At 46.2% G+C, this 22,757-nt stretch overlaps 2 protein-coding genes and 1 long non-coding RNA gene across 4 annotated transcripts in view; 1 reads left to right on the forward strand and 2 right to left on the reverse strand.

Moving 5' to 3' along the window:
- LOC311623502 overlaps window positions 1-22,757 on the forward strand; it is a 199,471-nt gene that overhangs the window by 172,462 nt on the left and 4,252 nt on the right. The gene's annotated exons all lie outside the window — the stretch shown is intronic.
- Window positions 6,090-10,724, reverse strand: TNFSF14 (TNF superfamily member 14). The gene is made up of 4 exons (XM_084885441.1): window positions 10,390-10,724; window positions 8,872-8,908; window positions 8,599-8,640; window positions 6,090-7,415 (listed from the first exon to the last, which is right to left on the reverse strand). The coding sequence occupies exons 1-4, from the start codon at window positions 10,606-10,608 to the stop codon at window positions 6,988-6,990; spliced, it is 726 nt and encodes a 241-aa protein (XP_084741567.1). The 5' UTR covers window positions 10,609-10,724; the 3' UTR covers window positions 6,090-6,987.
- Window positions 22,374-22,757, reverse strand: part of LOC311623470 (complement C3-like) — a gene marked incomplete at its 3' end in the record, with an annotated part of 113,448 nt that continues 113,064 nt past the window's right edge. For both annotated transcript variants that reach the window (XM_084885504.1, XM_084885505.1), the window contains exons 40-41: window positions 22,606-22,741; window positions 22,374-22,515 (exon numbers count right to left, since the gene is read on the reverse strand). In XM_084885504.1, coding sequence (XP_084741630.1) covers window positions 22,374-22,515; window positions 22,606-22,741 — 278 coding nt within the window. The remainder of the gene's footprint in view (window positions 22,516-22,605; window positions 22,742-22,757) is intronic.

Below are 22,757 nucleotides of genomic sequence, written 5' to 3' on the forward strand. Positions count from 1 at the left end.
GAATTTTAAGAAAAACCTTTACTGTTCAGATTATTACAGATGTTCCTCTTTTTCCCTTCCATAGCTCCCCTCCACCCAGTTTCCCCCCCACCCTCACCTCATGCCCTTACCCCTCACCACTGTCCTAATCCATAGGTGTAAGATTTTTGTCCAATCTCTTCCCGAACCCTTCATGTCCCCTTCCCCCTGAGAATTGTCAGTCCACTCCCTTTCTATGCCCCTGATTCTATTATATTCACCAGTTTATTATGTTCATCAGATTTTTTATTGACTTGATATTTAGATTCACTTGTTGATAGATATGTATTTGTTGTCACTTTGTTGTTCATAATTTTTTTTTAAATATATTTTATTGATTTTGTACGGAGAGGAAGGGAGAGAGATAGAGAGTCAGAAACATCGATGAGAGACAGTCATCGATCAGCTGCCTCTTGCACACCCCCTACTGGGGATATGCCCGCAATCAAGGTACATGCCCTTGACCGGAATCGAACCCGAGACCCTTCAGTCCCCAAGCTGAAGCTCTATCCATTGAGCAAACCGGTTTCAGCTGTTGTTCATAATTTTTATCTTTACCTTTTTCTTCCTCTTCCTCTTCTTAAAGAATACCTTTCAGCATTTCATATAATACTGCTTTGGCAGTGGTGAACTCCTTTATCTTTTTCTTATCTGTGAAACTTTTTATCTGACCTTCAATTCTGAATGATAGCTTAGCTGGATAGAGTAATCTTGATTGTAGGTTCTTGCTATTCATCACTTTGAATATTTCTTGCTACTCCCTTCTGGCCTGCATAGTTTCTTTTGAGAAATCAGCTGACAATCGTATGGGGGCTCCTTGTAGGTAACTGTTTTTCTCTTGCTGCTTTTAATATCCTCTCTTTGTCTTTTGCTCTTGGCATTTTAATTATGATATGTCTTGGTATGGTCCTCTTTGGATTCTTTTTGTTTGGGGTTCTGTGCACTTCCTGGACTTATAATTCTATTTCTTTCCCCAGGTGGGGGAAGTTTTCAGTCATTATTTCTTCAAATAGGTTTTCAGTGTCTTGCTCTCTCTCTTCTTTTGGAACCCCCCATAATTTGGATGTTGGTACACTTGAAGTTGTCCCAGAGGCTCCTTACACTATCTTTATATTTTTGGATTCTTTTTTCTTTTGGCTTTTCCAGTTGGGTGTTTTTTACTTCTTTGTATTTCAAATCTTTGACTTGATTCTTGTAATGTTCTAGTCTGCTGTTGGATCTCTATATATTATTTTTTATTTCAGTCAGTGTATGCTTAATTTCTAGTTGGTCCTTTTTCATTTCCTCGAGGGTCTCACTAAATTTATTGGTTTTTCTAGAAAATTCTTGAAAAACTTTATAACCATGATTTTGAGCTCAATATGCAGTCATTTGCTTTCCTCCATTTGTGGTCATTATGATAACTAAAACATCTATTGCATTGAATATACTAGCAACAGATATTAGAGAATATAATTTTAAAAAGATGCCATTTATAACAACACCGGTACATGTAAAACACTTAGAAATAAATCTAAAATTGGTTCAAATTATTGTGAAGAAAGGTATGAAACATTATTGAGATGCATTAAAAGGAGAATCATGCCATATTCATTGACTGGAAGATTCAATGTTATAAAGATATCCATATCCTCCAATTTGACCTACAGATTCAATGCTCCTGTAACAAGTTACTGAAAATTTAGAAGCTTAAAACAACACAAATCAGTTATCTTCCAGTCTTAGAGGTCAGAGTCCAAATCAGTTTTGTTGGGCTAAAATCAAGGTGTCAGCAGGGCTATATTCTCTCTCTCTTTTTAAAAAATATTTTATTGATTTTACACAGAGAGGAATTGAGAGGGATAGAGAGTTAGAAACGTCGATGAGAGAGAAACATTGACCAGCTGCCTCTTGCACACCCCTCACTGGGGATGTGCCCGCAACCAAGGCACGTGCCTTTGACAGGAATAGAACCTGGGACCTTTCAGTCCGCAGGCAGACACTCTATCCACTGAGCCATTCTTTCCGGAAGTTCTAGGGATGAGTCTATTTCCTTGCCTTTTTCAACTTCCAGAGGCTACCTGCATTCCTGGCCCATGGATCCCCCTCCCCCGGCAATTGCACCCATCACTCCAACCTCTGATTTCACTGCACAACTTCTCTGCCTCTGCATCTCTCTTTCGCTTATAAAGATCTAATGCTTCTTCCTACCCTCTCAGTCAAGAACAAGATGGCCTGGGACTTGTGGAAAAAGGAGAAGTCTTTTATTAGTTTGCTAGGGTTGCCATAGTAAAGTACCACAAATTAGAGGGCTTACACAACAGAAATTAGCCTCTCACAGTTCTGGAGGTGGAAGTCTGAGAACAAAGTGTGGGCAGGGTGGCTTCCTTCTGCAGTCTTGGCTTGTGGGCCTTCCCTCTGTGTGTGAGTGACCTGATCTCTTTTTATAAGGACACCAGTCATATTGGATTAGGGCCAACTCTAATGATCTCATTTTATCTCAATTTTCCCTTTAAAGGCACTATTTCCAACTATAGTCACATTTGGAGATATTGGGGCTTAGAGTTTCAATATATAAATTTTAAGGGGGTACAGTCCAGCACCCATAATAGGGAGGAAGTTCTTGTGCCCTGCTTTTTGGGAAAAAACAAAAAAGAGCACTGGAAACATGGAAAGTTCCCCAGAGAAGTGCTAGGATGGACCCCACTGCAGGGCCCAGAGGTGCTGCAGGTCCCCAAAAGGAAATGACTCAATGGTGTCTCTGGGCAGTTGAAACCACAGGCTGCTTCGGAGTTTCCTGGCCCCAGATCAGCCTTATCACCAACTATAGCAGCAGTTCTTAACCTGTGAGTCGGGACCCCTTTGGGGGTCGAACAACCCTTTCACAGGGGTCGCCAAAGACCATCGGAAAACACAGATATATACATAACGATTCATAACAGAAGCAAAATTACAGTTATGGAGTAGCAACAAAAATAATTTTATGGTAGGGGGTCACCACAACATGAGGAACTGCATTAAAGGGTCACGGCATTAGGAAAGTTTGAGAACCACTGAACTATAGGGAGGAGTAGAAATTGCACCCTTCTTGACAGGTCACAAGTTCCAAGTGGAGGGCTGATGGATTAGAAGCAGATTGAGCCCTAGCTGATTTGGTTCAGTGGATAGAGAGTCGGCCATGTAGACTGAAGGGTCCCGGCTCAAGGACACATGCCTAAGTTGTAGGCTCCATCCCAGTAGGGGCGAGCAGGAGGCAGCTGATCAATGCTGCTTTTTCATCATTGATGTTTCTATCTCTCCCTCTCCCTTCCTCTCTGAAATCAATAATATATATATACATTAAAAAAAGAAGCAGCAGCAGATTGATGCTGGGCACATGTGTGGATGTGTAGGTCAGTGATCAGATTGACCCCTTCTTCACCCTGAATGCCTTGGCATATCCTGAGTTCACTGGAGTTTTGACAGTCTTGGGAAAGGAACATGTGGGAAGGATTGGTTCCCAGTCGACTGCTATCAACTTCCCAGCACCCTGGTGCAAAGGGATCTTTGCATAAATTAAATTGTATTCGGAACAAAAAGAAAGTTACATTATTTGAATTCTGGTGTGTTGAGATTCCTGTGTTCTATACATGTGTCCATTGGGCTCCCACAGAATCAGACCCAGGAAAAGGATTTGGGGGTAAATTTTTCCTGCCAACATCTCGATTTTAATCCTATATACTCACATCTGACTTCTGACCTCCAAGAACTAAGATAATACATTTGTATTGCTTTAAGTTACTAAGTTGGTGGGAATTTGTTACAGCAGCAATAGGCAACTAATACAACTATACACTCACATTTTCTTGAAACCCATGGTCATTTTAGATTGTCATCTACTTTCTCACCTCTAAGTCTCATCTTTTCTAACCTCTTTGTGTCTGGACTTTGCCATCCATAAAATGGTCATCATAACAGGGTGACGGTGAGAATGAAATGAGTTACTGTGAATTAATGCACTTAGCACAGTGTCTGGCACCCACTGAGTACGTTAGAAGCATACTATAATAATGATCATTATTACTTTAAGAAAAACTGCTAAATAATGATCATTATTACTTTAAGAAAAACAATGCCAGCACCTGGCTGGTGTAGCTCAGTTGGTTGGGCATTATTCACTGCACAGAAAGATTGCCAATTCGATTCCCAGTCACGGCATGTGCCGATCCCCAGCAACGGGCATGCAGGAAGCAATCAGACCATGTATTGCTCTCACATTGATGTTTCTCTCTCTCTCTCTCTCTCAAAAAAAAAAAAATCAATAATTTTTAAGAAGAATAAAAAAAACCAACAACCTCACACCCTACTGAAGAAAGGCAACTGACATTCAGCCTCCGTGTGAGAGACAACTGGGAGGGATGGAGACTGCGGTGAGCTGTTGAGCTCATGCCTTCTCCAAAGGGGACAGCCTCTACCCACCCCAACCTAGGTCATTGTCATAATTTCCAACTTTCCAAGTAAATCCAGAAATCTGTATTCGTCCATTTGCCAAGTTTCATAATGTTTAAATATTGGCTACCAATTCCCATTTTAAAAATGCACTCAATGCCTACATGAGGCCTGTGGATGAACGATCACCTTAGACATAACAGCTGGAAAGAATTCAAAATGTAAATGTGTGTGTATGTGTGATTACAAGTATGCTTACAAAATCCTCAATCTACCAAGAATTATCGAGTTTCCTGTGGGTCCAGCTCTGTAAAAATGCTTAAAGACTCAAGTCATTTCATCTTACAACAATCAGAGTAACGTAGAGGCCACTGTGCCTCCTGCTTTACAAATGAGGAAACTGAGGCCCAGAGAAGCCAACAATAGCTGCATTTCAAGATCAATGCAGCCCTGAAGTGTCAGAGGCAGGGCTTTGAACCCAGGCTCTGGCCTAAGAACCATTCTGTCTCTCAGAGGAGGCATTTCTGTATTTGACTGCAGTGATACGTAGCAGGAGGGGCACAGCTTCATAATAGAAAATTAATAAGTGACTTTATCATCATTATTTTCACTTCTACCACCTCTAAAATCTTGATAAGAGATGAAAAGAAGGGGGGCAGGGGAGGGTTTCCTGCCTCGGGGCTGAGAGGGCTTGAGGAAGGGTTTATTGGGGGTGGAGGAGAGGTTGAAATTGGTAAAGACCGGAGCCCAGGAGGTAAAAGCAGAAATCAAGTAGATTTAACTTCTGCTGAAAAGTAGGTTAGTGGCTTGAGCTGGGACTTCCTGCCACCACACATTATCTGAAACTGGTCTAGGTGTCCTGCTGCAGCAGCCTGCACAGCCACAGGGCTCTCTCAGATTTTCCCTTCTCCTTCCCCTCCTCTTCCCCTCCATCCTTCCTTTTCCACATCCCTCCTACCCTTACCCATCCTCCTTACCCACCTTTTCTCTTCCTCTCCTTCACCTCAAGGCTGGATGGAATGATCTTTGAAGATTAAATTTAGTGAGAGTTCCATCCCCAAGCGGAAGTTGGTGGCTGAGATAAATACATTGGCCCCACACCTTGGTCTCTGCACAAAGCCACGGAAACAGAAAGACCATGATGAGAGTAAAGGAAACTCCAGCGGGGGCTGGGGCTCTGCATCTGGGGCTGTCCCACCTCCCACCTGCCCAGTAAGGGCACAGAGGCATGAAGCCCTGCATCCTTAATAGGAGTGGAGGTGGAGGTGGGGGCAGCATCCCCGCCTCTGTCTCCCCATCAGGAACATGGAGACAGCGATGGCTCTGCCCAGGCACGTGACAGGAGATGTCTGGTATAGGGAGAGTGCCCGAGAAACGCTCTTTGTATTTCTAACTCACTTCTGGCACACACCACTTCTGGAGCTCTGACTGTGTCCCAGGCACCATACCCAATGGCTTCTTGGGTATGATCTGATTTCATCTTTTCAACGAGCCGAGGAGGCAAGGACTGCTGTGACCTCCCATTTTGCAGAAGAGAAAACTGAGGCACTGAGAGGTGATAGGACTTGCTCAAAGACCACAGCCAGGACGTGGTGGAGTGAAATTGAAACCTAGGAGTATCAGGTTGCAAAGCCTGTTTCCTTCGCTCCTGTACCAGACAACAATGACAATAAAATAATAATTTATTCATCTCTGGGTCCCAGCCCTCTTCGTAGGGTCCTTGGAAATAACACTTCCCTCCAATCCCAACAAAGTATATGTTCATTTGCACAGACCATCTATGCGTATCATCACTTCCTCTCCCCCGACACTCTTCCTGTGCCCCCAGTCACTCCGAGCTTCCACAACGCCGAGGGTATGCCACTCTGCACCGATGCCTGCAATAAGGGTGCTGGGCAGGAGGTAGTCTTCACGTCCTCAGGAGTCGTGGATTGGAGGGCAAGGCAGACCTGGGCATGCAGTCTCTACTTCCCCCAAGCTTCCTGCATGGAGCTGAGCCAGCTGGGTTCAGGGTTCTTATCCATAAAGTGACATCTGTGAGTCATTCCATCGATTTCTCTGTCTCTACAAGCCACTCTTGCCTTATGACGAGGTTGACCAAGATGCAGCATTTGCCATTTATTCCAAGACCAGCAGTCATGGGCCCAGGGTTACAGACAATGTCTGGTCCTCACCCGGGATGCATTCGTCTTGGCTGATAGGAACCTCAGGCTGTGTGTGTGTGTGTGTGTGTGTGTGTGTGTGTGTGTGTGAGATCATGATGCTGTGTGTGTGTGATGAGTCTGACTGTGACGTGGCATGTGGAAGTCTGATGTGATGATCATGTGTGTGACTGTTCGGCCTGTGTGGGTGTGTGGGGTTGAGTTGATAACTTGTGTTGTGTCACACGTGGTTATCAAGCAATGTCTCCAAGCTCTAGGGGTGGCTGGGTTTTTGGCCCCTTGAGGTGCCTGCTGGCTCCCCAAGTGCTGAGTTCTGGAGAGGTCTCTACTTGCTGGATTGTCTGTCTCCTGAGGCACCTCTCCAGTCAGACCCCCTGTCAACCGGCTACTGCTCCATTCTTCACACCATGAAGGCCCCGAAGTAGGACCGTGTACCATCCCGAGGCCGGATCAGGCGCTCCTCCAGCACCCGGACGACCACCTCCTCCCCTGCATCCAGGTGCACCACGCCGCCCAGGAAGCTGCTGTCCCACCAGACGCGGGAGCCGGTCCCTTGCTCACAGGGTGACTGCCTGCTGACCAGCAGCTCCAGCTCCTTGGGATAGCGAGGTGTGCGCTTGTAGAGGCCGTGGGTGATGGGCAGGCCTCTGGCCAGCCCCTTTGGGCAGCCCACCCCCCCTAGCTGCACCTTGGAGTAGATGTAATAGTAGCCGGCTTGGACAATCACCAGGGCACCCTCTTGGTAGCGGAGGTTCCTCAAGAAGGCCAGGCCCAGCTTCGACTCCCATAGCAGCGGGCCCCCACTGCTGGTCAAGCTGAAGTTGGCTCCTGGGGAGGGAGACAAAGGGAACTGCTCAGCACATGCCCCAAACTTGCTGTGTGAACTTAGGCCAGTCACCACCCCTCTCTGAGCCTCCGCCTCTGTGCTAGGCTGTTTGAGAACTTTCTACGTATGAATTCACTTCATTCTCTCTGGCAGGTTGGGAAATCGAGGCACAGAGCAGTGAAGTCACTTACTTCTTATACATATTAACTCGTCTGGTTGCCCTCTGATAGGCAGGAAAACCAAGGTATGGAGTAATTAAGTGACTTGAGAAAAGCACCAAAACGGTAGTGGTTGCCCTGGCCAGTGTTTCTCAGTAGTTAGAGCATCCACTCCAAGCACTGAAGGGTCATGGGTTCGATTCCCAAGTCAAGAGACCCGGTGGGTTTGGGCTTCAGGCGGGAGGCAACCAATTGATCTCTCTCTCTCTCCCTTCTTTCCTCCTTCTCCCCCTTCCTCCTTTCCTTGCACTCTCTCTAAAAATCAGTGGAAAAAAATAACCTCTGGTGAGGATTACCACAAATAAATAAAAACACCACACACAAAAACCTCATAGTGGCCCGGCCAGTGTAGCTCAGTGGTTGAGCATCTACATATGAACCAGGAGGTCATGGTTTGATTCCCAGTCAGGGCACATGCCTGGGTTGCGAGCTCAATCCCCAGTATAGGGTGTGTAAGAGGCAGCCAATCAATGATTCCCTCTCATCATTGATGTTTCTGTCTCTCTCTCCCTCTCCCTTCCTCTCTGAAATCAGTAAAAAAACAAAAAACAAAAACAAAAACACAACAAAAAACATACACACACACGAGAAAACACCTTGTACTGGCAAAACTGGGGAATGAAGGCAGAACCCACCCTGGCCTAGCATCCTTAAAACCTCTGTGTGTTTCAGTTTCTGTCTCAATAAAATGGAGATATGGAGAGTATCTGCTTAGGAGTTAATGAATTAATATGTATAAAGGGTATTTGGTGCATGACGTGTGTGAGCCCTGTTTACAGGTTTATTCAATGAATAAAGTTAGAAATACATGGACCCAGGCAGTGCCTGTGCTCTGGGTGACTCTGTGAATAAATATTGAGTGAGTGAGTGAGTGAGTGAATGAATACTCTGACATGTTGTGTGTCTGTCTAGTCTTCCCAGAACACCTTGACCCTCACCCCTTGCCAGGACCCGGGGTCCCCCTCACCTGTCAGATGTGCTGCCGGGTTCGTCTTGTGGGACCTTGCCTCTGGAGAGAGAGTCAGATGTCAGAGGTGAAGGCAGGTAAGGGCCAGTCTCCCAGAGGTCATCAAGTCCACTTACTGGTGTCAACCCCACCCTTTCCGGAATGACCCAAACTTCTGCTTCTCAGGATTGGGGGAGGGGCACCTGTGGGACTTTCTGTCCCTTGTGCAATGGGGGTGGAGGCAGCGTGGGAACCATCCGATGCCCCTCCCCGGGGACCAGCACCCTGACTCACCTGGCGTCAGCTGCTCCCAGGATCCTGTATCTCTCTCCTGAAAATGCAGAGGAGCCCAGAGTAAGGACCTGTGGGGCCCCTCCCCTGGTATCACTCAGACTCACATGCAGATCATGGGTCCAGCATCACCCTCAGATACCAGTACACACCCAGGGCCACATGCACACACCATACAGTAACCTCATCACCACATGGTGCCTCAGTTTTCCTCTCTGTAAATGGGCATATGAAGAGTGCCTGCCAAGGATTCAATGAATTCATATGTGTGAAGTGTATTACAGCCGTTGGCACGCAGTAAGCACTCTATAAGTGTTTATTCAATAAATAATGTTCAAGATACATAGACATGTGGACATAAATGCCAGTATGTGGATATGGGCACATGACACTGGACACTTAGGTATCACTGACAGACACATGTGGATCCACACACATGGATGCCTGGTTTATGGATCCAGATGGGTCTGTGACACACAGAGACCCAGAAACAAAAACAACATCAACCCATGGGCTGTGGACCGGCAGGTGCATGGACATGTGTGTGTGTGTGTGTGTGTGTGTGTACATAGGACAGCAGTACAGTCCACATGGACTTGCACACGTGGCCACCAGATCCAGACACAAAGATAAATGACCTGGAGACACAGGGCACAAGGTCTTAACCACATAGGACACACAGACCTACAGGCATGGCCAGCAGACAGACAGTCACATCCACGGCCAACTGGAAACGAATGCAGAGAGATTCTCAGCCACCTGGACAAAGTGGATTAGCGGCAATCCCAATAATAGTGATCAAGAATCGCCAATAAATAATATGCAAGTCGTGTTGATTCCAGGGGCTACAGACAGCAAAACTGTTTTATAAACACTTGCTAAGAGACTAGATCTGAATTATTCCCAAACTAAGAGAAATGATAATGAAGTGACACCATACAGATGCTAGCTAATGCCATAATAGCAATCATACTGTAATATAAATGTATCAAATTAATACGTTGTACACTTTAGACTTCCACAGTGTTGTATGTCAGTTATATCTTAATTTTATTTTTAAAAATATGTATTTATTGATTGGAGAGAGAGAGAGAAAGGGAGAGGGAGACAGAGAGAAACTTTGATCCACCGCAGCACGGGGATCGAGCCTGAAACTTGGGCATGTGCCCCTGACTGTGAATTGAACCGTCGACCTTGCAGTACATGCGACAATGTTCAACCAAACGCGGCATACTGGCCAGGGCAGTTATATCTTACTTTTTTAAGAAAAGGAAGAATACTTTCCATTGGTTGAACTCTTGCTATATGCCAGCCACCATGGGCACGTATTTTATTCCCTCTGAGGCAAACACTCTTATTTTTATGCCCATTTCACAGACAAAGAAATTGAGGCCCAGGGAGATGAATGAACTTGCCTGGGGCTGCCCTGAGTCTGGCCCCCGCCCCGCACAGCCATGCACAGAGAGAGACACACAGGGACACAGGAGACCTGCCTACCTCTGGCCCCCATTCCCCACTCACCGGCAATGAGGTGACTATTTGTCCCAGGCGCCAGTGCAGGTGCAGCAGAAACCACCCTTGTAGGGCCAGCCCAGCCACGAGCAGCAGCAGAAGGAGGACCAGACTCAGCCGGGCAGCACTGCAAGCCTGTCTCCGGGGCTTGCGCTCCAGCTTCCTGAACGGGATGTCCGTCTGTCCGTCCACCACGAACACCGAGGGCCGCACCACTGTCTCCTCCATGCCTACGTGGATGAGGCTCTAGATGTCCAGGCTAGGCTTGCACGGCTGGGTCCTGCGGGCTGGGAGGAAAACCACAATTGCCCAACGCTCCTGGGCTTCGCACGCTACAGACAGGCACCCGTGGGTCCCGGGGCCGCCTTTAGAGCTGTGGCTTGGCCCCTCCTCTTTCCCCCTTGCCCTCCTCTCCTTCCTGTCACCACACCCCCGCTGGCCCCATCTCACTCTCACTCATGCCGTCGCTCATACTTTCCAGAGGCAGCTGAAGATGTGACTCAGGTGGGGATCAGAGAGCAGAGGTCCCAGCTTTCCCTTCTGGCCGCTTCATTCACTTGGTTGCCAAATATGAATTGAGCATCTCCTATGTGCCACTGTTCCAGGTGTGGGGCCACCGCCATGAACAAGACAGACAGAGGCCCCTGGTCCTACAGAGCTCCTATTATAGTCAGGTGAGAAAGACAATAAGCCCATTACATAAGAGAACAATATGTAGTATTTTAGACTGAGACATGGAAAATACAAGAGTGTTTTTTGTGTGTGCACACATATAGATGGCTGTGTATATGCTTGAGTGTACATGCATATTGTGTGCGAGTGTGTGCATGCATGTGTATGCTGTTTGTATATGTACATGTATGAGTGCGCATGGAGGTGTGTGCAGGTGGAAGCATGTTTGTATGTGTGTACACATGTGTGTGCAGGTGTGGTGTCTGCATGTGTGTATTCATGTGTGCGTTTTAAGTTTTAACTGGAACTCAAAGTCATGGAGTGGAACCACTGCCCATACAGTTAAATAAGCTCAGGGCCTGGGAGCCATTCTGGACCTTCCCTTTATCTTATCCTCCACATCCCACCTTTCAGCGAGCCCTGACATTGCAACCTCCAACCAGGTCTCAGATTCAGCCACCTGTTTCCATCCCCACAGCTCCTATTACCAGCTAGACAACGATGAGACATCGGTTCTTGTCTTCTTGAAGGAAAGATTTTAGCCAAGAGGCAAAAATCAGCAAAGCAAGCAAGAATTTATTGACAGCAGCAAAAGCACCACTCAGGACAGTGAAACGTGGGCAAGCTTAGCATGCCTTAGGTCAGTGGTCGGCAAACCCATTAGTCAACAGAGCCAAATAACAACAGTACAACGAATGAAATTTCTTTTGAGAGCCAAATTTTTAAAACTTAAACTTCTTCTAATACCACTTCTTCAAAATAGACTCACCCAGGCTGTGGTGTTTTGTGGAAGAGCCACACTCAAGGGGCCAAAAGGCCGCATATGGCTTACGAGCCTCAGTTAGCCGAGCACTGCCTTAGGGATGCATGCCTGGGAGAGCACTGCCTTAGGGATGCATGCCTGGGAGAGCACTGCCTTAGGGATGCATGCCTGGGAGAGCACTGCCTTAGGGATGCATGCCTGGGAGAGCACTGCCTTAGGGATGCCTGTCTGGGAGAACACTGCCTTAGGGATGCATGCCTATGAGGGACCGAGAGGAGGCAGCCAAGGCCCAGACCTGTTGCCCAGAAGGAGAGTGCACACTGGGTCCTTTGTGTTGAGGGTACTTTTCTTTCTCTTGCAGAGACATTGAAGGCAGGAGGGTCCTAGGGGAGGGTTGGCAGAATAGTCATCAGTTTTCCAGGGGTGTGTTCTCCACTGATGATGCCGGGGATCTTTAGTCCTGGCAGCTGGTCCTGAGGCAGCCACAGCGTCACTTGTCTGCTTGTGCTGATTTCCTGGGCCTGGAGCTGAAGCACAACTGAGGCCTAGATGTTATCTTTAGGGAGGAAAGTCAGGGGGTCTAACCTGCATGGCTAACAATCTCTCTCAGACATGACATTCCAGTCAAAGTGTTGGTTGATAAAACTACGTACAATTGGAAACTGGTCTTATTTAATTCATGCAAAGAAATGTATTACCATGGCTCACTCAATAAGAATTGCTAAGTTCTGGAGGAATGAGGTAGGGAGAAAATATATAATTTACCAAATTGCTTTAAAAAAATAAGTCTTATATCTAGAAAGCAAGAGGAATATCCTTGCACTTTTCATAAAGTAGAAAAGAACAAAACTTTAATTCTGTATTAGTTTTCTTTTGATCTTTAAATTTATTTATATAATTTAGCTCATCATTCAGCTTACCTATATAATTTGTTTTCAAGATTTCTCTTCACAAACCTTCTACAACTTTCACAAACCTTCTTACCCATTCAGAAATAGCCAACTTTAAAACAATTTTCTTCCTTTTCCTTAAAAAATATCTCCAAACTTTATACTTTCTATCATCAAACCATACAATTTCTTTCTAATTTAATTTGAATTCTTAACTCTTAGGAAATTTAATTTTTAGTGATTACTAAAAAGTAAGCAATTGGCATTTAGATTAGCAAATATATATCATATTGGACTTCTCCATTGGCAAACATACTCAAACTTTTTTTAAAGTATATTTCTATTGATTTCAGAGAGGAAGAAAGAGGGAGAAGAGAATGATGAGAGATCCATTGATTAGCTGCCTCTGCATACCCCCAACTGAGGGCCGAGCCCGCAATCCAGATATGTGCCCCTGACCAGAATTGAACCTGGGACCTTTCGGTATGCAGGCTGACATTCTATCCACTGAGCCAGACCAGCTAGGGTCACTTCAAAGAGACATTTTTTAAAATCAAATGTAATATATTTATTGAAAACTTCAAATCTATTTTCTAGCCTTTTTTTTTTTTGTAATAAAACACCCAAAGTAGGTGAAATTCAGTCTTGTCTAGCAATTTAATGTTTAACATCTGAAATACTACATTAATTTAGATCCACTCAAATGGCTAAGGTGTTGTTTTTTTTTTTTTTTCTTTTCATTTCAATAAGGATTACCTCCCAGAAACTTGCATTTTAAAATAAGGCCCAAGTATGATTTGGTGGGCTTTGAATTATTTCTGGAACCATACTGCTGGCCCTGTAAAGATTTTTTTGTAAAAAAAAAAAAAAAAAGGAGAGTGATTCTTTTTTCTTTAAAAAAAATATTTTTATTAATTTCAGAAAGGAAGGGAGAGAGAGAGAGATATAGAAAAATCAATGATGAGAGAGAATTGTCTGTCAGCTGCCTCCTGCACACCCTCACTGGGGATTGAGCCTGAACCCCGGGCCATTTTTGGGCTGGCCAGTGAGACACCAGATTTAATCCCCGGTTGCACATGTAGGAAGCAACCAGTTGATGTGTTTTTCTCTCACACAGCGATGTTTTTTTTTCCTCCTCCTCCTCCTCCTCCTCCTCCTCCTCCTCCTCCTCCTCCTCCTCCTCCTCCTCCTCCTTCTCCTCCTCCTCATTCCCCTCCTCCTCTTTAATATCAATAAAAATAATTTTTAAAAAGCATTCCCCCATTTTTAGAATGCTTCCTTTTCATTTGGGTAGTTTTCTTTGGGCCCATAGCAATTACAGAGAGATCTTGTTTACAGGTAGTATATAACTTAGGGTCATCTCTGGGAGCCATAGACTTGGGTATACCAGACCTTCGCCCATTTCCCTGGGACCAGCAAAGCAGGTCTAGCTGCAAGTCTTACGAAGGTGTTGGTTGTTCCTTAAGGCTATGGAGGCTTGGACATATGGGACTTCAGTCCATTGGCTCTGGTGATGGCAGAGAAAATCTAAGCTGGAGAATGGTGTGATAATGAAGGCTTCCATTCTTCATCCAGGCCTCCTGGTTCCCAGTTTATATTGGGGCCAGGCTGTATTGCAAAAGAAGGCTAATCTCTTTTTCTTTAGGGTTTGGGGATCAAATTTTGACCACTTATTCAGGATCCATTGTAGGGGTGAGTCCTGAGGAATGGAATAGAATAGAGGGGGCAAATAGGAGAAACAAGCACCGCCATTCATCCCCTCCACTCCCATAGTGGGCTTGAAAGAGAGCATCTCCCCCCCCCCGCCCCCCCCCCCCCCCCCCCGCCACATTGTGCCCGCCCAGGTTTGGGGACTCAGCTAGCCTTACCATGTAACTGGCCCCACCCCTACCCACATGTCTCGTGCTAGAGCTCATCAATCCCTAAAGTCCCAGATGGAATCTCTTTCCTCTCTGACCCCTTGTTGCCGGGGTTCAGGTGCACACACTAGTCTTGAACAACTGAACTCATACGGAATGGGAAAGACGATCTTTCCCATTCCGTATGAGTTGCCAGCAAAATAGATCTGAATGAGAATATATGGTCAATTGCTATTCTTGTTGTGTTCATACAAATTTTCAGGTCAAATGGAAACTGGACTTAATATGGTAAATAAATTGGTCTTAATTTGGCTCCTTGATAAAAATAAGAATGATTTTAGAAGGAAAATTTTATTTCAATAGCCCCCATAAAACATAGTTGTGGATATTAGGCGTTAGTTCAGTTAAAAGCTTTATTGTTCACCTGTGAACTAAACTGGGTCCTGGATTTTCCTAGTATTCTCAAATATTTGCCTCCCAGCCTCGACTCATGCTTTATTTTTCTTCCATTCTTTGACTTGGAATTATTGGGAACTAAACCTTTTTTTCTCCTATCGGACCATTCATTACAATTCTTGCCCCAATAATACTGAGATTTGTAACACAGTTTGTTTCCACTAGGTTACAAGCACTACTTGTACTCAGGGAATACCGCCCCTCGACACCATCACAAACAACCTCCTTCCCTACCCAGGCCTCAGCACCCCTCTGACAGAGATCAGGGATCTCTGTGCTCTGAAGGAAAGCCTCAGCTCTCTTCAGCAGAAGTAGCTACAGAAGAGACCCTGCGCTCTATTTCTCTGAAAGGATTCAGAGCCAAGATCCTGGAGTGGGGAATGTAATAGGCAGTTAGACAGACATGATCAGAGCAAGGATGGTGGGCGATTCAGAAGGTGACCAGGGCAGAAAGCTCTGGGTGCCTCGCAAGGGGCAAAACTGGGAAAACAAGGACCTTGACCCCAGGGTAACCTTTCCTCCCTAGCATATTGCTGGTCATGCAGTCTGGACCTCCTGACTTTTCCTCCCTAAAGGTAACATCTAGGCCTCAGTTGTATTCCAGGCACAGAAAAGCAGCAAAAGCAGACAGGTGATATTGTGGCTGCCTCAAGACCAGCTGCAATGATTAATGACTTCCTGCGCTGGCCCCTCCTCCTTTCCTTGCCCCACAGGTTCAAATCCCTTAAACCCTAAGGGACCCCATGAGACTTGCAACCAGGGGAGCAATGGGCAGCAGCAGCTCATCCCAGCTAACCTCTGGACCCTGACTCCAAGGCCCCCTTCAGTCAGCTAAAGAAACCCAGCCTAGGCTCTCCTATTGCTTCTTCTATGTGAGGCCCTTCCTTGTTTCACTGAGCATGCTTTTGCTGAAGTCAATAAACTCTTGCTTGCTTTGCTGCCTTTGTCTCTTGGCTGAAGTTTTTGCTTCAAGAAGACAAGAATTGAGGTCTTGTTGCCTCCTTGTTAACACGACTAGCTGAGCTACTAGTAAATGCTATGGACTTGTGAAGGAAAAGAGCCACATGCTAATCTGACAAGCTCAGGGAAGGCCTGCGTGGCAGTCTTGCAAACTCAGAGACCTAAAATAACCACAAAAGATGGTTTAAAAAATTAAATATCTAACTACAAACAGGTTATAGTGGGTAGTCATGTCCTAGACCGGATATTTCACCTGACAAAGATCAACTTAGATCTTCTTTACTGAGCCCATTTGTCTTCCGGCCTCTAAGATAACATATCTGTGAGATGCCTGGATAACTTGTAACTTCCTTTTTACCTGGACCCCTCAGGGCACAACAAATGGCCTGGAGACATTCCCTCATTGTTATTGTTATCAATTGTCAACTATTAATTACGTTAAAGTATCCAGTATCCATCTCTGAAAAAGAAGCACATGTCCATCATTTCACCTTTTACCCTAACCCAGAGGTTTCCCCACTTTGCTCTGTCCCACCTCCCTAACCTATCACCAATGAATTTCATGTAACTCACCTACGTCCCTTTCCTTTGATTGCAATGTATAAATATAGGTGTAACCCTGCATTCTTCGGAGCGTTATCTCAATCCATTGAGGTTCTGCTTCCCGGCATCTGTCGCAGTTTGGCTCAAATAAACTCACAAAAATTCTTTACAGGTTTCAATGTGTTTTGTTTTTTTTTGTGTGTCGTGTCCCCCCCCCCCCCCCCCCCCCCCCGTTAACAGACTGAATGTGTGTGTCCCTCAAAATTCATATGTGGAAGTTCTAGCTCCTCAGTGTGATGGTATCTGAAAGTGGAACTTTTGGGAGATTATTAGGTCATGAAGGTAAAGACCTAGTGATGGGATTAGTACCCTTATAAGATAACACAGGAGAGAGATTCTCTCTCCCATGCGAGCACACAGTGAGCAGGTGCCATCTGCAAGCCAGGAAAAAAGCTCTCTCCAGAACCCCACCAAGCTGGCACCCTCATCTTGGCTTCCAGCTCCCAGACTGTGCGAGATAAAGACCTGTGGTTTAAACCATTCAGTCTAGGGCAGTGGTTGGCAAACCACAGCTCGCGAGCCACATGTGTGTCCCTCAAAATTGTCCCCCACATCTGGCTCTTTGGCTCCTTGAGTGTGGCTCTTCCACAAAATACCACGTGCAGGTGTGCACGTACAGTGCGATTGAAACTTTGTGGCCCATGCGCAGAAGTCAGTTTTCGGCCTGGGCAAGTCTATTTTGAAGAAAGTGGCGTTAGAACACTCCAAGGGGCCAAAGAGCCGTGTGTTGCCCTGACCCTCGGGGCAACAACGAGGACACGTGGAAACCACCTAAGAGAATGAAGCAAACAAGGAACGCGAAGAACGGAGGCAAGACAAGGTTCTGATCAAGCATCAAACTTTATTTTTTGAAATGGCTGTATATATACAGCAGGAACAAAGGGGGGCAGGGTTGCCTACACAGAGGGGTCTTTGGCAGTGTATAATTGGTTTAGGCACTGAGTGGCAAGGTGGTAAGGTATCTGGCAACACAGGATTGGCTAACTGCCAGGGCGGCGTAACATTCCAAAGTGTAACATTCCAAGGCTGGGCTACCTATGGGGGAGGAACAGGAAGGGGAAGTTGCAGAGATGCTAAGCTTCAGGTTAATCTTTAGCTTCTGGCCAAACCCTCAGGGCACCGCATAACTTCTGCTAGAAGGAACTTAATTCTATTTTCTTGAGACGGTGTTGCTTGTCTCAACTCTGATGGCTCCCAACAGTGTGTGGCTCGAGAGCCATGGTTTGCCCACCACTGGTCTAGGGTATGTTGTTCTAGTAGCCCGAATGGACTGACACATTAAGGCACCCATCATTTCTTGCGTGGACAGTTGCAGTAGCTTTCCAGCTGGATGTCCTGCTTTACCTCCTGCCACCTTACAATTCACCCTCTGTCCTCTAGTTAGTGTGACCTTCCTTAGTTATTTATATTTTATCTTATTGAAGTGAAATCCATATATCCTAAAACTAGCTATTGCAAAGCAGGCTGCTCCGTGGCATTTAATACATTGACAATGTTGCATAACTATATCTAGTTCCAAGACAATTTCAATGCCCCCAAAGGAAACCCCAGAGCCATTAGCAGTTACTTCCCATCCCCTAATCTTCCCAGCCCCGGGCAACCACTACTCTGTGTTCTTGCTCTATCTAATTACCTGTTCTGAATATTTCATAAAAATGGAAATATGCAATGTGTGGTCTTTGTTCACTGAGTATAAATGTTCTCAAGGTTTATCCACATCATAGTGAGTGTCAGTGCTTTGATTCTTTGTTATGGCTGAAGAGTATTCCATTGTGTGGAAGGACCACATTTGTGAATCCGTTCATCTGTTGATGTGCATTTAGTTGTTTCCACCTCTTGGCTACTGTGCATTATGCTGCTGTGAGCCTGCATGCAAGTATATTTGTCAGGATATCAGGTTTCAGTTGTTTGGGGTACAAAACCAGAGTGGAAATGGCCTGCATTAGCTTTTAGAACACTTAAGGGAGCTCTCATCCCCCCTGCTGATTAAAATCTTTCAATGGCCCAACTGGCATGGCTCAGGGGTTGAGCATTGACCTACAATAGGAGGTCATGGATCAATTTCCGGTCAAAGTCAAATGCCTGGGTTACAGGCTCGATCCCCAGTGGGGGTGTGCTGGTGGCAGCCGGTTAATGATTCTATCTAATTATTGATATTTCTATCTCTCTCTTCCTGTCTCTTCCTCTCGGCTGAAATCTTTCCTTCAAGAAGACAAGAACTGAGGTCTTGTTGCCTCCTTGATAACACAACTAAAGGCTGCATCTCTGAAAACAATAAAAATATATTTAAAAATTAAAAAAAAACCCATAAGCCACCGCCACCGCTTCCTGCAGTCCATCTCAAGAATTAATACTATAAAGAAAACCTGATGAGACTTTTACAAATTGTCCCCAGCCAATTATTTTCCCAACTGTATTGTGGATTGAAGTCTCCAGTTGCCACAGAACCAAGATTTGCCTAACAATGGCTCGTCCAAGTTCAAGTACGGCCGATTTTCGGAAACTTTTTGCAAAAGCAAATCACATAGTCATCATTTCAGGGGCTGGCATTACTGCTGAAAGTGGAATTCCAACTTTCAGAGGAGCTGGAGGTTATTGGAGGAAGTGGAAATCTCAGACCCTGGCCACTCCTGAGGCCTTTGCCCCAAATCCGTCCCTGGTGTGGGAGCTCTACCACTACGGGCGGGAAGTCATGCAGCACACGAAGCCAAACCCCGGGTACCTCACCATCGCTGAGTGCGAGGCCCAGCTGCGTGATAAGTGGTAGGGGCCTTAGAGATAACAGTAGCAAATATAGTTACAAGAAGTCAGAGAACCGTAAAGTTAATGCATGTTATTTGGTTTGAACTTAAACATTACATACCTCTGGGGGGGGGGGGGAAAGACATAAAATCTTTTAATGGCCTCCCATTGAGCGTATAAACAAAAATAAGCAGGCCAAATCCGGTGGACCTGCTGCTTCTGAGAGCAGTTCTCAGGGATGGGACATTAGTGAGCTATAGAGACACAGCTGGGTGTTCTCCTCTGCCCCCAAACCCCATTCTTCCTCCTTGACCAGCAGCACAAACCTGACCACTGTCCATGCTCTGTGATGGTCACACTGATCACCCCAACATGTTGGAATGTCCTCTGTTAGTGACTGGAAGGCACTGAGTGGATGAATATCATTCTGGTGGTGGGTGACAACATGTCTCCTTGTGCCTGGACAGCTATCCAGATGAGAGAGCTGGGCCTTTAAGGGACAGGTTGGCTGAGATCTGGAGCAGAGAGAGAAACTGGCCTTGGCGATCACCCCCACTCCCGCCCCTGCTTAGATTGCCATGCCTCAGATTGATCACTCTTCATGCAGAGAATATCTCCAGCAGTGGGCCTCAAGTCATGCCATCACTCCAGGGGCCTATCCCATGCAAACAGGGCATGGCAGGGAGAAAGTGCCATAATAATAGCTTCCATTGTACCTCTCACCCCTCAAAGCCTGAGATACTGACTATCTTGTCCTTTAGAGAAGAAGCTTGCCATCCCTTGAGCTTAGACCCTAAGTGGGTGTCACTATCTTGAAGCCCTTGTGCCCTCGCTCACCTTGCAACAGGTATCTCAGGGCCTTTGCATATACTGTTCCTTCTGCCTGAAACAGTCTTTCCCACATCTTCCTTGTCATCTATGTCTTGACTGAAGAACCCTCGCCCAACCCCCTCCTTCACAGGAGACTTCCCTGACCATCTGCATTAGGCAGGGGTTTCTGTATCAGACTTATATCTATATTTAATCTGTACCATCTATCTATCTGTATATGGGGAGACAGAAAAACAGATTTATTTTAAGGAGTTGGCTCATGCAATTGTGTGGCTCGGCAAGTTGGAAATCTCCAGTGAGCTACATATTCAGTTGAGTTGATGCAGCATTTAGTCTGAAGGCCAGAATTTCTACACTGCTGTGCTGGAAAATAAATCAGTTTCACTAAAAAGAGATGTTGACAGGAAGCCAGGAAAGGGTGGTCAACAACCTTAATTGCTCTAACCTTTAGTTGAGATATTGTTAGCTGAAGCAGCCTCCACCTTGTTTATCCAGTGTCAGTTTTTGTTATTTCCTGCCTAAGGGCCACATGTAAATTTCTGTTTATGTTGCCTAAGATGTTTTTCCCAAAGCCTTAATAAAAGGGGATGGCAAGGCCAGAGCAGTAGTAGTTCTCCCACTAGAGTTGGACTACCACCTGGCCCCCATATCGCCAAGTTGAATTTCTTCAAGTCTCAAGTCTCTTCATTTGTGTGCAGCCCTTCTCCAGAACCTGAATCCTGAATTGGAACTCTTTCTACACAGGCCATGAAAGAGCGTCCTATACTGCTGTCTTGAATCCCCTTTTATTCAGGAAACCTGATTTTCCCCCCTCTTCATCCCTTCAAAAGATTGGATGAGACCCCACACATTATTAAAGGTAAAGTGCTTTTTCAAATATCCTATATAATAAAGAGGTAATATGCAAATTGACCACTCCACACACAAGATGGCCACCCCCTTGTGGTCAAAGATGGCCACCCCATGTGAACACAAGATGGAAGCCACACAATGTCCAGCAGGGGAGGCCAGTTGTGAGTGATTAGGGCAGCATGGGAGGGCAGTTAGGGGTGAACAGGCCTGCAGGGGAGGACAGTTGGGGGTGGGGGGGGGAAACCAGGCTGGAAGGGTGTATTTAGAGGGTAATCAGGCAGCAGGGAAGCAGTTAGGCATCAATCAAACTGTGAGGGGAGTGGTTAGGGGTGATCAGCCTGGCAGGTAGAAGCAATTAGGGGCAATCAGACAGGCGGGTAGGCAGGCAGGCAGGCAGGCAAGCAGTTGGGATCCAGCAGTCACAGATTGTGAGAGGGATGTCCAACTGCCCATTTAATTAGGCAGTCGGAAATCCTTCCAGGGGTTCCAGATGGCAGAAAGTGCAGCTGGGCTGAGGGACACAAACCATTCTACCCCCCGTGCATGGATCTAGAGACTAGATGAGGCCTTTGGAGTCCCAGTTTTACTTTGCAGTCTGTCATCCCCACCCCCCGCCATCCCCCTCAGTTCTGGTGATGCTAGGACTACAACAGCCCCAGCACTCTCTCCTCTACTGCTGACTCATGCCTTTCCCTCACTCACGCAGGCTTCCTGACCAGAAATGTCACCCTACCTGCCCTTTACCGCCCCCTCCTGGGCACAGCCGCCCCACTGGGTCCTCCAGAAGCATTGAGGAGTCTGCTTAGGCTTAACTAGAAAGTGGTGACTGGGAGGTGAGCTTAGAGAACAAAAGGGAATGCAGGTGAGAATGCCATTGGAGATAGGGAGCTGCAAATGAGGAATTTTTGAACAGGTGAGGATGCAGGTGAAAATATAAGTAAAGATACAAGTAAGTTTATGGACAGACATGTAGGCGGGGGGGGGGGGGGGGCAGGTGAGATGCAAAAAATAAATAAATAAATAAAAATGCAGGTGGATGTAGTCAATGATGCAGGGAAGAGAGGAGGAAAAGATTCAGATGAGAATGTGGAAAAAATTCAGGTGAGGATGCAGTAAGAAGGCAAGTAAGCAAGTAAGTGAGAACCCTGGTGATGGGGCAGGGAGCTTCAGGTGAGGATGCTGAGGGATCAGTGCACAGTGAGAATGCAAATGAGATTCTTGAGGATTTCAAGTAAGGACTGAGCTGAGATGCAGGTGAGGCAGCTAGGGAACAGGCTGTCTCTTTTCTTCTAGTAAAGACTTCAAACTGTGGGAGATCACATGAAATACAACTGAGGCTTTATTGGGAGGAGGGGCATATGGGGGTCAGTTAGAACAGCCAAAGACAATCATGTCCTCTGTGAAGCTGGCCAAATCCATGCACAGCTTCTTGTTCTCATCATCTTGGCATTCGTCCTCTTCAGGCCACAGCTCTATCCAGGTGTCCTTCCCAATCATGTACTTGATGCTGGGGAGGAGGACACATGGCAGGTCAGGAGGGGTCCTGGAAGTGTGTGGGGCAGGAGGTGAGCACACAATGTGCAGGGTGGGCACTCACTTGGATTTCTCTCCCCACAGGTCCGAGGACAGGCCCCATATGAGGTACTGTTTCCCCTCCTGCATCTTCAGGGCTGCTCTGCACTTGACGTGGCTGATGAACCTGCGCTCCTGTTCAGGCTGCACCTTGTCGGTGCCTGGAGGGGATGAAGG

Source organism: Pipistrellus hanaki (genome assembly GCF_964339955.1).
Source record: "Pipistrellus hanaki genome assembly, chromosome: 5".
In the NCBI taxonomy this organism is placed as follows: Eukaryota; Metazoa; Chordata; class Mammalia; order Chiroptera; family Vespertilionidae; genus Pipistrellus; species Pipistrellus hanaki.